This window comes from Chiroxiphia lanceolata, chromosome 15, assembly GCF_009829145.1.
Source record: "Chiroxiphia lanceolata isolate bChiLan1 chromosome 15, bChiLan1.pri, whole genome shotgun sequence".
Classification (NCBI taxonomy): domain Eukaryota; kingdom Metazoa; phylum Chordata; class Aves; order Passeriformes; family Pipridae; genus Chiroxiphia; species Chiroxiphia lanceolata.
In genome coordinates, this window is record NC_045651.1 from 8,344,027 (window position 1) to 8,357,258 (window position 13,232).

Sequence of the window (13,232 nt, forward strand, 5' to 3'; positions counted from 1 at the left end):
GAAAAAAGGAAAGTTTTACATAACTAACAAAGCTTCTGAAATGGGAGTGGTCAGGGATCAGGACAGGCCTGTAACACTGGGAACTTCTGTAGCTGCAATAAGATCCCTCTGTAAAGTGGCTTTTCCCTTCTCATCCTCCTGGCATTTCTAGGCACTTGTTCTAGTCTGAACTCAGCTGTTTCTGACCTCAGTGGCAAGAACTGTTCATGGTAATGTAGATGGGTTTTACCAAACAGAAGCAGTTCCTCCCTTAGTCAGAAATATCTCTAAGTATTGGGTTTTAATTGTTAGATCCTGATAGCAGGTTGTAGTTTCCTATGATGTGCTTATACATTTCAGTCTCCTGTAATACCTGGGATGTGGATACCAATCCAGACTGTAATTTAAATTAATTTATGATTTTTTTTCCTTAAATTTAACTGTGACAAAACTGCCCCTGTGTGAACACAAGGCAAAATAGCAGTTCCCAGGCACGGCTGTGGTGACAATGAATTGATGACTGGCTTGTTGTGCTTTTTCCCTGCACAGCTTTGTTGTTGCTCCCAGATTGGGCAGTTTGGGATAACTCCCTGGAGCAGCACTGGCACCTTAGTGCCAGGTACTACTTGCTGAAGGGAACTCGGCTCCACAGCTCCATGTTTTCCCCAAGAAAAAGCAATTGGTGTTCTTGGTGTGGGGTAGGAATAGCAGGAGCTGGAAAATGGATGTTTTCTGATAGCTCAGGGCTTTCATACTCCAGAAGACCTGAGCACATCCAAGAGAGAGGCAAATGGGAGCAAGAGACGGTCGTGAGTGTGGAATAACCTACCCAGGGCTGGGAACTGTGACTTCTGTGCTTGTGCTGATGGGATGTGTCATCTTTGATCTTCACTTCCTGCCATGGCCCGAGGGGATAATGTTAACAGCAGTCTGCAGGTAGGGGTTGGCTCAGGGAACAAATCAGGATCCCCTGGAGCGAGTTTAAATTCAGGCTTTGCTCGATCAGTGCGTGAAGACAAATGGATCCGTGAGATTTATTTGGGCTGTGTTTGACAAGTTATTTCCCAAATCAGGACCAAACATATTTTGAACAACTGTAATTCAGTTTCTATACCAGTGATTTCATTTCTCAATCCAGAGGAGGAAGAGGGGACGCTGGGAACTGAGAATATTCCAGGTGTGTAAATACCTGTGGGATCGGTGCAGAGGGAAAACACACTTCTGGTGAGTCGGAGCTGGAACGGAAAATATTACTAAAAATAAGACAGGGAGTTAAAATTAAGCACTGAATATTTATTGCATTTGTTGTAGTGAAACCCTGAGTACTGTTTCTGTAATTCCAGATTTTCAAAAACAATGGATCAGGCTAAGCTCTGTCAGGAACAGGCTAAATGCAGCCAGCCAGCATTTCGGAATGGGAGAAAACAGATGATCTGTGTGACCCTGTCATTTTGTTATTAGCAATCCTGGTTTTGGAAAACCAGAATCTTTGTAGAATTATGCCTATAATGAAGGATTGTGCCCTGTCCTGATCACAGTCCTGCAGGAATCACACTTGGTGTAATGTAAATTGGAGTCTGAGCTTCCCCATGCGGGGAACATGCACTGCACCTCCTGCCAGGGGCCTCTGTGCAAGCTCCTGCTTGGATGATGGAATTTACATAATAGAGCAACTTTAAATTAGGTTGCTTTTTTAAAGAAATAGATCTAAGTCAGTTTTCATATTTGTTTAGTGATGGTTTTGATGTCAAATATACAATATGAGTAGGAAATATCCTCATACGTGCCAGGGATGTGCTGTGGATCTGTGATTTGGAAGGCAAACTGGTGCTCACGAGCTTGTTACCAGTACTAAGAGATTCTGTAATAAAGCACAGCACAATTCAGGTGACAGAATTGTCCTTGCCTTCTTTTAACATGTGCAAAAAAGGGAAAGAGGGTACTGGCTTTGTCAGCAAAGTGAGGAGATAAAATTCTGAGCAAATATTTACCTAAGTGCTAATTTTGCATCATTTTTTATTTAGCAACATGTAGGAGGTTTGTTTGGCTTTAGGAAACACTCTTTAATTGTACCTCTGCAGTGGTTCAGGACTTTAAAGCATGTGGTGCCAGTTTTGGTAATTAGTAGCTCTGGTGAAAAAGAACTAAATCCATGAAAACTGGATTTTTCAAAGAATTTTAGTTAGTTTAGTTAGAAGTTTAGTTAATGAAAAAAAACCCCAAACTTTTTTCTTTGAGATTTCTCAAGTGTTGAGGAATTTAGGGATAATCTCTTCTGATACATTTATATGAAAAAACCCTGGGTTTGGCCACATTTTAGAAATTCTTGATGCTGTGTTATATATTTATATTTCAGGGAATTAGGCATATACATGGAAGAATGTGTTGCTGCTCTTGGTTTTCCTTGTAGTTGAGGCTGTTGAAGGTTGTCTGGGGCTGTAAAAGAATGCAACAGTTCTGGTTGCTTTTAGTAGCTCATTGTCTGAAAGAGAAGCCTGGTTTAACTCCTCTCCACTGGTTACAAATGGAATCTGTAGCACTGAAATAGCAGTTGGTGCTTCTTCTGTTCCGTAGTTTTGATGCAAACACAGCATTAGTCCCATAGAAAGATACATAGGTGTTAATGTAACTATTTAAATTGGGCTCATGGCTGTCAGCTCTGTTTTCCTCACAGGATGTGATAGGGACGTGCTGCTATTTTTGCTTCCCTTGTCCCTCTGGGCTGCGCGTTCTCCCTCTTCAGGATTGCCTGTTGTCCTTCTGCTTTTCCTTTGGAGAGAAAAGCTAATAATTTCAAAGACAGTTCTTCTCTTTGGACAGCAGTAGATACACAGGATTGAGAAAATTTTCGCATTAAAAAATCAGAATCCCAGTTCCAGTGCTGGCTCCCAGGGAAGTGGCTGTGAAATGAGTTCAGTGGGACATCGCCGGGGAAAGGCTGTAAGTCATGTCGGGGCTTGTCCTGACACACATATTTTTGCCTCTGTTCCTGAAGGTTGTTCTTATGATGATTCCATAGGGAAGGGTCTGGAGAGTCAGTCCTATGAGGAGCAGCTGAGGGAGCTGAAGGGGCTCAGCCTGGAGAAAAGGAGGCTCAGAAGGGGCATTCTCACTCTTTCCAGCTCCCTGACAGGAGGGTGGAGCCAACTGGGAGTCAGGCTCTGCTCCCAGGGAACAAGGAACAGGACAAGAGGAAATGGCCTCAAGCTGTGACAGGGCAGGTTCAGGTTGGACATCAGGAAGAATTTCTTCATGGAAAGGGTTGTCAGGCATTGGAAAGGGCTGCCCAGGGAGGTGGTGGAGTCCCCATCCCTGGAGGTGTTCAAGGAACGACTGGACGTGGCACTCAGTGCTCTGGTTTGGTTGAAAAGGTGGGGATCAGTCACAGGTTGGACTCTGATCTTGGAGGTCTTTTCCAATGTCAATGATTCTGTGATTCTGTCTCCAGCAATTGAATGACACTGCTTCAAACCAGAGTCCAGACTGCTGTGAGCTCATTGTACATCACAGTAGAGCTGTGCCCTCAGAGTCAGACTTAGCTGTCACTGCCCTACAAACCCAGGATTACACGATGGAGTGAATGACCCCATGGATTGATTGATAAAACAGACAATGTGCTGCATTCACAAGGGTCAGGGAATTTAGTGACACAGATCCTGAGCTGACACCAGCAGCTTTGCAAGTGCAGCAGCACAGTCTGTGAGGACTCAGGGACTCTCCAGCTTTTGTGGGAATTCTGCTCTTTGTACCTATTGGTCTCTGGGTTGCTAGTCCCTGCTCCATGTGGTTCCTACCAGGAATATCTGCAGGGTAAGAAATGTCTCTCCACAGTACCAGGAGAACAAGACACGAAACTGCACATGGGCAGCTTGGTTTTTAATTATTACATCTGAGGAGTATAATCTTCATAAAATCAGAATGGTTTGGATTGGGAAGGACCTTAAAGCCCATCTTGCTCCACTCCCCTACCATGGGCAGGGATACCTTCCACTATTCCAGGTTGCTCCAAGCCCCACCCAACCTGGCCTTGGACACTTCCAGGGATGGGGCAGCCACAGCTTCTCTGGGCAATCTGTGCCAGGGCCTCACCACTCTCCCAGTAAGAAGTGGTGGCTGACTGGTGGTGGTCTCATGCAGTACATGATAATTGGACTGTTCCCATCTGCTTTGTCATCATTTATTCCAGTTCTGTGGAGTAAATGGGAAAACATAAGCAGTCATGGAAAAGAAACACTGTTATCAGGTTTATACTTCAGTGCTCCCACACACAGTTGGGTCTGGCAGGGCACTGCAGAGTCAGGTTTAGCTTTGTGTTGTGAACTAAACATCGATGTATAGATTTGGTGAATTAATCTCCTTCCCTCCTGAGCTGTCTTTAAATGTCTTTACAATTGGAATTCTCTCTGGATGCTGAAATGGGGTGAGATTTAACACAGATTGGTACAGTCGCTCCCCCCCAAACTCCAGCCAACGGAGGAGTTTGTTCACTTGTGTATGTCTGGTGATAATGTAAATCTCTTTTTTTGTCTTCTGCACACAATGCACAAAGCAGGTGAACCAGTAACTTTTCTGGCCACCTCAGATTTTGCTTTACCTACTTTTGCAATATGTACTGGAAGACATTTAACCATTTTCCCTTTCTCTCCCCTTTTCAGCTCAGAGACACTAATCATCCGCTGTTTTTATGGAACCTCACTACACTGCCACGAAGAGCACCAGCTCATCAGGACTGAAAGAAATCTGAGACTGAGTTGTCCTATTTTTCCTCTGAAATCTTCACCAAGTAGTAAACATTTTTTGAAGGGGAAAGGGGGTAAAGATGTTAAAGCTCCCCCTCACACCCTGTTAGGGCACCTGTACCTAATGTACATTTTCCTTAAAGTTTAAAAAGATGTTAGGAAATATTTTATAAAACTTTTTTGCAATAAATGACGCATGAAATTATTAAAGACTATATGACACTTACATGCAAGGAACCACTTGAATTCTTAGTATGAAGACTCACTGCAGATAACTGGGTTTTTTGTAATGTGACAGTCACGTTTGTATGTTTTGAGAGGTGCCAGTGACGGAGCCAATTGCCTGGGAAGTTGACTGTAACTTTTGAACTTTTTTCTTTTAATTCTTGACTTTAGCATTGCAATTTTCCATTCTCTGAGGCTTAGTTAGTATTTAGTGCAGGTGTTAGCAGAGCTGTGATCTGTGATCAAAGCATGTCCAAACCCAGTTGTATTGTGAAATATGAACAGTCCTGCTATTTGAGACCAACATTTCCCATAGAGCTGATGGAAAGGACAGTGACCACAAACTCCATGGATCTCTGTTTTATGGGAAAGCTCCTTCTGTGTGAATATGGTTGCATTTTATTTATGCTGTTTTAACTCTTAGGGAATTGAGGATTGTGGAATAATGTTGAGAGGGGCTACGAGGCAGAGAGCAGCCTATAATCCTAAAACAGGATGGGAAAAATGAATGGAGAGTGATTAAATGGGATGGCATTTCTATTTCAGATCATGGGTTATTTTTTCCTTTTGACATAAATATTTTTCAGATAGGTAACTAGTAGAGAGCAAAGGTTTTATTAGTGTTTCTGATGGTTGTTGATCTGAGTTGCGTTGACTTCTTTGAAAAGCTGTAAATCAAAAAAAGAAACCCAGTGGGTTTTATCCATTTTATTCCCCTCCCCCAAATGTCTTTGGTAAGGCTTACTTCAGTGGAGCTTGGGAATGCTGGACACGCTGCTGAAATCTTGAGTTATTAAATATTAATTTATTTGTCACTAATTATTTCCATTGTGTGCACACTGTCTCGGCAGAATCATTTCTTTAAAGTTCTTAGCAGGGGGTTTATTGTGTAACCTGGGAAAATAAATATTTGTTTTGAAGAAATGAAAATGTGCACATAATCTACTAAAAGTCAAATTTTTGTTTTTATAGAGATGAAAAGACTTGTAGTAAACTCTTTTCCACCTTACTAATATCCTGATTCAATTGGAGAAAATAAAGTGTCTTTGTCTTGATCGTTTAAAACCAGAGAGACCTTTTTGAGAGGCCTCTGGGTCAGCACAAAGACAGTTTCTTTGTGTCTGGAGCCTGAATTAATCACATGGAATTTGAAGTTAGGATAACTCTATCATTGGCAACAGGTTTATACTTGTTAAACAATCGGAGAGGGGGAAGTGAGAGGCTGGGACAGGCACCCAAATCCCCGGCAGGCCCAGCAGGGATCCACACACTGAGTGTGTGTCAGCTCTTGCCTCAAGCTGGTTCAGTTTCTGCTTTTCAGAGGTAAATTTACAAATCCAGAAATTGGGTACTCACTACCTACTTTTTAAAAACTGGCTGCATAGTGCTGTACAGTAGGTGCAAAGTGTACCATTTTTCATAATAATTTCATCATAAACCATAAATTTGTTTTTTTAATTTGAGGTGAATGCTTCTCCTACAGTGCTTTTCATTTTCACCAGTTGAAGAGGATCAGGTTCTGTTCCTGTTCAAGGCCTGAGATTTGGCTATGGCCGAAAAAATAAGACATGTGACATGAGGAAAGGGGAGATTTGGTGCCAGGTACGTGCCAGCCTTTCACCTCCAGAGACCCAACCCCGATTGGATTGACAAGGAAAGGGGGCCTTGGCCTAATCAAGTACATTTTTACCCACCCCCACAAAAACCAAACAGAAAAGAAGCCACCAAACATGGCACAAACCAGTTTCTGCTCAGGAAAAAGGCCCAGGACTGTCCCAGCAGGGGTATTGCACATTGGACGGAGAAGTGATTGGTGTTGTAAGTGGAAGCCAGTAGTGCCTGTCTGTGTGACACCTGATCTCACCAGGGCTCTCGTTTCCTCCCCTCCGGGAGCACTTGGGCACAGCAGCTGAAATAGAAGAAATTCACTTGAGAGAGATGCAGGTCTGCATTGGAGAATATGGGTATATAGAAATAGCATCAAATAGACAAGGTAGCTGATGTGTCTGCGTTGGTTTTCACAGCAAGAATCGCAGCCATTGTGTTTGAAACCAGATTTTCATTTGGAAATGAAATTGTCAGGGATATTCTAATGATAGAGAATTACAGTAATGTATTGCTTTTCACTTTTTTGCTTTAGTTGCTTAATATTTAAGCTTTGCTCCGTGCTACCTTCTTGTCTGTATATTGAATGGTCACTATGCCTCTTTCATTTTGTAGACTTGAATGAGGAAAATATGATTCACCCTTTTAAGGTTTGCTGAGAAGTAAATGATAAAGAATGTTGTGTAACATTTATTCAAATAAAGCCTTGATTTTTTTCAGTGCTCTTTTAAAGGGAAATAATGTTTTGATGTCTTAACTTTCTTGCTTTATTAGTCATTGACCCTAAAGTCTTTGATTTATGTTAAAAGTGGTTTTTCTGGATTAAATGATGATTAAACTGGGGTTGCTGGTCCATGCTGGAAGTCTATCATGTGGACAAGTCTCCTTTGACCACAGTGGCTAAAAGATTCCAAGTCATGCTCAGCCAATTGGAAGGTTCCCACAAGCAATAGAAAAAATTGTACTTAGCAAGAAAAGATGATTGTCTGTGGTAAAGACAGATCCAGAGAAGCCCCGCTGGCTCTGTTCCATGGCTGTGACCAAGGTGCACCCCAGGTCACGTCCCAGGTGGAGGAGGAGGGGGATGCCATGAGAAGGGGTTCCTGCCCTGGCACACGCGGTCCTTGGGCTGATTTTTATGGATTACTCTCAGTTTCAGACAAGTCTGGCCTTCTCAGGTAAGTGTAACAGGGTATTTCTCCGTCCAGGGAGGAATTGCCTTGCCCTGAGCTGTGTTTCTGTGCTGTGCTGCCCTGGAGCAGGTGGTGCTGGAGCAGGTAATTCCTGTTCCAGAGCTCCATCTCGGCACTGCGGCCAAAGGAGGGACACACTAGCAAGTATTTCTTCAAAATATCTGATAGTGTTGGGTTGATGGTTGGACTTGATGATCCTAAAGGTCTTTTCCAGTCGTAGTGATTCCATGATTCTATTAAATGTCAGACTTTGTAGAATTCTACCCTCCCATTAAATAGAAGGTAGCATTTGTACACATTTTTTCCACTTGCATTTTTGTTACTGTAAAGAAAGACAATATAATTTGAGTTGAGCTCCTGGGTTAAACAAAAAAATACACTGCTCGAGTAGACTTGGTTTTTAGGGTGTTCTTATTTCAAGGAAGCAATTTCTTTCTGGCACAGGCTGCCAGGAGCTGTGGGCGACACAGAGCACTGACCCTGCTGGGAGGTGTTTTGTTGCAGTGACCTGTTGTCAATAGTCAGAACTTTTCCTCCCAAATCGAATTAACTTCTGGAGTGAAGTGCTGGTGTAGGAGAACAGTGCCTGTAGGGACTTGGCTTGGCTCTGGGCCTCTGGGATGCATTTGAAACCCACTGGTACCTCCTGTCACTGTGAAAAACACCCACATCTGGCCATAGCTCGGAGCAGAGCTCCAGCATGTGTTTTTCTTTTCCTTCACAGGGTTGTTTCTTATTCTGTCGGGATTACAGAAACTCCCATCCCTTTTCTCTCATTATTCATTCATCCTTGCAGCAGTTCCTTTTGAATTGGTGATCCTCATTAGGCTGTGGTGGAGGGGAAATCCTGCTGCAGTGTAATTGCTCACTAATGGCTTTTCCTTTGTGACTGGTGTTGGCAGCAGCACTGTGGAGGCTGCTGGGTTTGCTGGGGAGCCCAGGAGAGGTTGGCCAGGCAGATTTCAGAGCTCTGCAATTACTCCCTGGATTAATCTTCACTCCAGTGGTTCGGTGGCAAAAGGATAAAGGTGACCCAGCCTTCAGTGGTGAAGCCAAGCCCACACAATGCCCCACTAATGGTGTTCGCTGCTGCCCCGGAGCATCAAAAGGGTGACACTTAATGAGGGTGAAAGTGCCTGGAGCAGCTCTGGCATGGGAGGTTTGGAGAGATTCCCAGCTGAAGTGTGAGGGATGGGTATGGAGAGTTTAGATCTTTTGGGGGGAGACCAACAAGCCCATTTCTGAAGGACGTCGTGGGTCAGTGACAGGGATGTGAATTCAGGCACTGTCACACTTGTTATTTTGAGGCATTATGTGTGAGGCTGCTGGGCCTGAGGCCTCAGCTGTGGTTGAGGGAATCACAGAAGCGACTCCTCCATTCCCTCTGTGCTCCCTGGGATCATCTCCAGCCTCAGGTGTCCTCCAGGACTGCCAAAAGTGTCAGGGGCTGCTGAACTTTACATGGAGAGGCCCTTCTCCTGCTTTAGCACTTTATGGAAAGCTGGGAATGCCCCCGCCTGGGATGGTTCTTTGACGTGTGAGCTGTGGTTGAGCCCTGTGAGGAGCAGCTGAGTGCTCAGAGACCCTGAGGGTTTTGGGAAGAGCTCATCCCTCTGCTCCAAGTGAAGCAATGCCAGGGCCAAGCACAGGGAGGGGCCAGGGCAGAAACAAACCCTGTGCATGTGGCCTTGGCATCAACCACCACTCACTGCCATAATTTCTTTTCTCTTCCTCACTCGTCCTTGGTCCTTGCTCAGGTTGTTGCAGTGGATTTGTTGTTCTCCCTGTCGGTGCCGGGAACGTGGAGGCCACGTGTTCTGCAGGGAGTGCAGGGTGGCAGCAGGAAAAGGATCTTGTTGTTTGCTGGTTCATACAGTGGGTTTTATTCATATTCTGTACCTGGTTTTCATGGTTCTGCTTTTCCTCTGTGCTCTTTGTTCTTCCTCCCTTGCTGGGTTTGGAGCACAAGCCGTGGGTGCTCCACGTTGGGCAGATTGGACACCCCTGCAGATGTTTTTGGCTTGTGCTGAATTTGGGGTAAATATTCCATGCCCCAGGAGGGGTAGTTCTAATTTTGAAATCCAGATTTTCGGCTGAGCTTAGGGAATGGAATTTGCAACTGTGGTTGTCTTGGTCATTAAATATTAAAGTGAGGCTGTGCCTGCTGGAGGGCTCAGCCAAACACTGAAGACTCTGAGCTGTCAGAGGAAGGGGCTGGGGGCTCCAGTGTGTACAGGGGTGATACTGGACCACGCTAAGGATAAGATCCCAGAAATACTAGTGCTGCTTAGATGGATGTGGATAATCCTTCTTTGATACACTCACTTTGCTCTGTTTGCCTTTAAAAAGACAATACTTGGGATGAGCTGTGAGAGTAGGACTGGGGTGGCCAGACCTCTGCATTAACACTGCAAAATCAAATCAGGAGCCATCAGCTGCATCTTGGCTTAGAAAACCTGCTGCTGTCTGCAGGTTCCATGGCCCCAGTTGCATTCCAGCTTGGAGCAGGGACACGTGCTTTGGGGCACAGCAAGAACTGTCGCTTCAAGCGCAGGTCAGGGCTGGAGCAGTAAATCTGTGAGCTTCTAGCCTCCTCCTTTCCCAAAGTTCCCAAATACTGCAATGCTTCCTTCCTCAGACAGAGAACAGCCCCACGATGGAGGGTCACAGCCAAACGAGCTCATGGAAATATGGCAAATGCAATTAGGTGAGCTGAGCTCTCAGCCCCCCCCCCTCTCCAGGGACCTGCTGCATGGCTGGGCACTTGCCAGCAGCACTCAGGAATACATTTAGGAAGCTATTCCAGCAGCCACCGCCCAGACTAGATAACAACACTTCCCCCCTCTTCCTGACAATATCTCTTCCTGACCTTGCTCTTCCCTGATGTGTCTGCAGGGAGAGTGTTGTCCAGGAGCACCGGCCACGCTCGGGGCTCTGACAGGAACAGGCTGCAGTTCACACACCAGAGGTAGAAACAGAAAATCCTGTGGCCAGTGTGTGCTTATCCCAGAGGAACAGGCACAGCTCATGCCTGGATCCCGCCAGGCTCCTGTGCTGTGACTGGGGGGGGTCAGGTCCCTGGGCAGCTGTGGGGGCCCCACTTGTGCTCCCAGAGACCAGCACCCACTCAATCACTGCCCGGAGCCAATGGATGCCAGGCAGGCAGTCCTGGGAGCCAGGACCAGAGCACTGCTCCCAGCCAGGCTGGGAAAGGCAAATCCATTTCTGCTGTGTCTGCTCAGGGAATGCTGGATTTGTAAATTGTCCTCTTCGGAACTGCTGGGCGAGAAACGCACAGTTCTCGGGACTCCAGGCTGGAGCTGGAGCTGCAGATGGTTTCCACCTGGGAGATTCCTACTGAACATACAGAATCAGGAAAAAGGTGGTTTATTTTAGTTTTCAGTTGATTTAGGACCTTTAATCTTTGTCAGGGTAGGTGTTGATGACTCTGCCTTAATGCCACAACTCCCAGTGCCTCAGCAGCCAAGGGCTGCCCAGGGCCCCCTGACAGCAGGGACTCCCCAGCAGTTACAGCCTTGCACAGGTTTGAAAGAATGAAGTTGCTGAACAAGAAAATGCTGGGATTCTTCCAAACAGGGAAAGCTTGTGAAAGAGCAGCGTATTAATGCTGCACATTAAATGTGCCCCGACGCATCTTTACCCCCTGTTAAAGAGAGGAGGCACTTGGATATAATTGGTTCTTGGCTGCAGCAGAGCTTGGCTGGTACAGTAATCCCTTGGGAACAACACAGCTAATTAAAGCCTAGGAACTGGTGACCAGCAGCTTCTCCTTTCTCCCCGGCTGTGTCTGTGCTAATCAGAGGTAGGGAGATCTCCTGGACATTTTGTGCTGAAATGTGCTAATCAAGGAGGGAAGGATTCAGCTTCAGAGCTTGGTGCTCTGTCAAATCCTAAATATCCCAATGGGATGAGCTGAGGAGGATTTTGGATCCTGGTGGGTGGGAGGGGATCAGCTGTGTCAGTCCCAGGCCTCTTCCCAAGTCCTGGATTGTGGCCTCCTGCTGCCTCACTTGGGGCTGGTGTTTTGGGAGACAGATTGTAAGATGTGAACTGGAGAGAGGCCTTTTTTTTTAATTCTTTAAGAGATGTTAAATCCCCCAAATCTTTGGTGAGACTAGGGGAACTGCAGGTGTTCAGCTCCTCTGAGGGCCAGGTGTTGGGACTCTCACAGAGCCCAGAATTAGCTGTTCTTGGCCAGGTTGAACAGGGCTTGGAGCAACCTGATCTAGTGGAAGGTGTCCCTGCCCATGGCAGGGCATAGGACTGGATGATCTCAATGCTCCTTCCAACCCAAATCATTCTGGGATTCTGTGAGGTCTAAACCCCAGCCCATCTGCAGCCAAAAGGGTTAAGCCAGTCTCTGAGGGTACAAACAGAGGAATAAGAACCTCTGCACAGGGCAGAAGGGAGACAGATCCCAGTTGTCACTTCTGCTGTCAAAAATGGAGGGTCTGAGCCACAAGTATTATGGAAATCCTGGAGAAAATTTTTTATAGGGAGAGACTTAACCCAGCCCTGTCTCTTCAGCTCATGGACAAGAGCAACAGGTTTCTTTATTTCTATGCAACCACGTTCAGGGGGAAGAGCTTGGGTACTAAAAGGTTTTGTATTTGGCAGGCAAAGGAAGAAGGAACAAAAGCGGGAGCTGAGCACGGACAACTCCGAGTGGAAAAGAGGCACATGCTGGTTACAATGAGGGTGAGTAACTATTGGAACAAATTAGCAAGGGACTTGTTGGTTTAAGAGCGCTTATATTTAAAAGATTACATTTCATAAAACATTTTTTTCCTATTAGAGGTTTTAAGTCCAACACGCGCAACTCACAACTCCCTGGCACTGCACTGGAGTTGTGGCCAGTGGCACCAGGAGGAAGTACCAGTTACCTTACTGGGGGCGGCTGTGAGGACTAGTTTAGACATAAAAAAAACCCCTTAAAAAGCAAAAGCAAAATACATGCTTGTTCAGGATTTGGACAATGCAAAAGGACTTTCAGGCAATTAATTGGAATTTTACCTAGGGGAGAACTTGCTGTGGTGGTAGATAACATGTCAGAGGTTTCTGGTCCAGCTGGAGAGTGGCACTGAGCAGGGATGACCTGGAGGTTTGAGCCCTCAGTAACCATGTGCCCAATTCCCAGTGAGTCTTTCACACAATCCAATTAACTACAAACACAAGAGTGGAAGCAAATTAGCTGCACTCCTGCTTCATTGCAAAACTACAGGGACATGTCAGGCAGGGAAATTGCACTGATTGAAGCTGTGTTTGTATAGCAGGTAGGAATTTCAAAAGTTTTGTTGTGCTTTATTTTCCAGAAGTTACCCAGCCTCCAGCAAAGAAGGGGTATTTGCAGCCCTCCAGGCCTTGAAGCAGGAACAGGATGGAAGGAACAGAATCTGTCACTGAACTCATGTGTAAGAGAAGCAGGAGGTTGCTAAAAGCCAGCTTGTAACTCAGCACAGCAGCCACACAG

At 45.6% G+C, this 13,232-nt stretch overlaps 1 protein-coding gene across 4 annotated transcripts in view; it reads left to right on the plus strand.

Moving 5' to 3' along the window:
• The window catches only part of PWWP2A (PWWP domain containing 2A), a 31,932-nt gene extending 18,807 nt beyond the window's left edge, over nt 1-13,125 (plus strand). For 2 of the 4 annotated variants that reach the window (XM_032702715.1, XM_032702718.1), the window contains exon 3: nt 4,635-7,286. Coding sequence is in view for 2 of the 4 variants with exons in the window: in XM_032702718.1 (XP_032558609.1) it covers nt 4,635-4,648 (14 nt within the window). In the remaining 2 variants the exon portion in view is untranslated. Of the gene's footprint in view, nt 1-4,634; nt 7,287-12,379; nt 12,461-13,074 lie in introns of those variants that run through there. The other 2 variants (XM_032702717.1, XM_032702716.1) reach the window with 2 other exon arrangements.
• Nucleotides 13,126-13,232: the final 107 nt, after the last annotated feature.